At 36.4% G+C, this 1,765-nt stretch overlaps 1 protein-coding gene across 1 annotated transcript; it reads left to right on the top strand.

The window, feature by feature from the left end:
* Positions 1-6: 6 nt before the first annotated feature.
* LOC113979716 (centromere protein P-like) lies at positions 7-1,554 on the top strand (the record flags this gene model as incomplete). The annotated part of the gene is made up of 3 exons (XM_027707025.1): positions 7-164; positions 974-1,131; positions 1,454-1,554. Coding segments are annotated over exons 1-3 (396 nt in total), but the record flags the coding sequence as incomplete, so codon positions are not given.
* Between the last annotated feature and the right edge of the window lie 211 nt (positions 1,555-1,765).

Below are 1,765 nucleotides of genomic sequence, written 5' to 3' on the forward strand. Positions count from 1 at the left end.
TTTGTGGAGTAACACTGATTCTGAGAAATGGACAACAACGTTTATCAAGTTTATGAAGATGAAATCCAGGCACTGGAAGAAGAAATAAAACTCTTGACAGAAACGTACGAAGATATCCAGCAAGAATCCACCTTTTTTTCTGAGGAGGAGATATTGAAGTCATTGTATGCCTTTTTTCACACATTGCATTAATAGTGTTTCTGTTTCGGAATTGTTTGGGATAAGGAAAGTTCTAACAGAGAGGCAAAAACTTATTTTTACAGTGCTGATCTTGTTTAGAAAATGGGCTGTATAGGAAAAAATGCGAATAATAAATATTTGATCTATTTTTGCTGCCTTCTGTTTGTGGTTTGTGGGTTTTTAGGGTTTTGCTTTCTTTGTCCTTTAAAAGGCAGTCTGAGCATGATGTCAGGGGTGTTACTGTGTGGACCCTGCAGAGCTGTTGACTGCAAAGGCCACATTTCCATTGTGCCCTGTCAAACAGCTCAGGGGGTGTTTATTTGGGAAAAGGGGGAAAAAAAAGAGAGAGGTTGGGGACATGCAGAGGTGTGACTCATTATGTGCTAAAGAAGTGCCATGTTGTGGCTTTTAAATCCCATTATTTAACTGATATTTCATAGTAAATATATAATCCATGGATAAAATAAGTCATTTAGATGAGTAAAGGCATCTTAGCTCATTTTTGTTGCATGTTCCTTGAAATGGACACTTGCACCTCCAGATTTGTAATAAAGGCTGTGTCTACCTGGCAGTGAACAGAAAGTGTTTGTGTAAATCTGAGTAGTTTGCTGTTCCCAGCAATATGATCCAACTGGAATTTGACTCCTTGAAAACTGATCTTGATCTGGAAACCATCAGATCACATTTCGGATGTCTCTTATTTAGTGATATTGCTGTACTGGTGGGACAAAACACGTTCTTATGTCCAGCTCTTTTGCCCTTTTGATTTTATTTTTTTCTTTTTCCATTCTAGAAAATCATTCCAAAGAGAAACGCAGGGAGAATCCAAGGGACATGAATCTCCATCAGACCTGAAAGCTCAACTTGAAAGTCTAGAAACAGATCTGTCCTTTTTGATGAAACTTACTGGTTTTCAGTTCACAAGTCATTCCAAGAAAACAGTGGAAAAAAGTAAGGAGTTTTGTACCCTTTTCTGTACTGAGAATATTGGTGCAGTTCATTACATCTGCAAACCTGTGTTGTAATTCTACTTCCAGTGTTAGCAGAGAGACAATTATTTTGAAATACAATGAGATTTTCTTTATTGACAAAACAGTTTGAGTAAATATTGTGCTTTGCGTAGTGGGAGAGTGACAGACTCCTGGGAAATCTGTTGTGTTTCTTTAAACATGTTTAATTCTTTATGTGATGACTGGTATCAATTGGGAAGAAATGCAGTAATTGTTGAGTAGAATTGTAATTGGTTATTTTGTTAACTTTTATTTTATAACAGCTAGAGACAGAACAGTGCAGAAGCACAGGTTGTCCGGGAATTGTCACTCCCTGTCTTTTCAACTGGAATTCCAGCTTCTTGAAATGCAGGTAAGGATCAATGTATGTTTAAAAAAAATAGGCAACTATCAAGCAAACAAACAAAACTTCAAATCGACAAATGTCAGTGCTGGGGTTTTTTTAGAGTTAATGTGATTGAACTGATAGTATAGATTGGACTGACAGTAAAATGCCTTGTTATGTAAAGATGCCATTCCTAATCTTAAGAAAAGCCATATTATGAATTTGGAAATTGAGTATTTAATAGTCACAC

Source organism: Neopelma chrysocephalum, unplaced genomic scaffold, assembly GCF_003984885.1.
Source record: "Neopelma chrysocephalum unplaced genomic scaffold, ASM398488v2 Primary Assembly neopelma1_88165, whole genome shotgun sequence".
NCBI classification, from domain to species: Eukaryota; Metazoa; Chordata; class Aves; order Passeriformes; family Pipridae; genus Neopelma; species Neopelma chrysocephalum.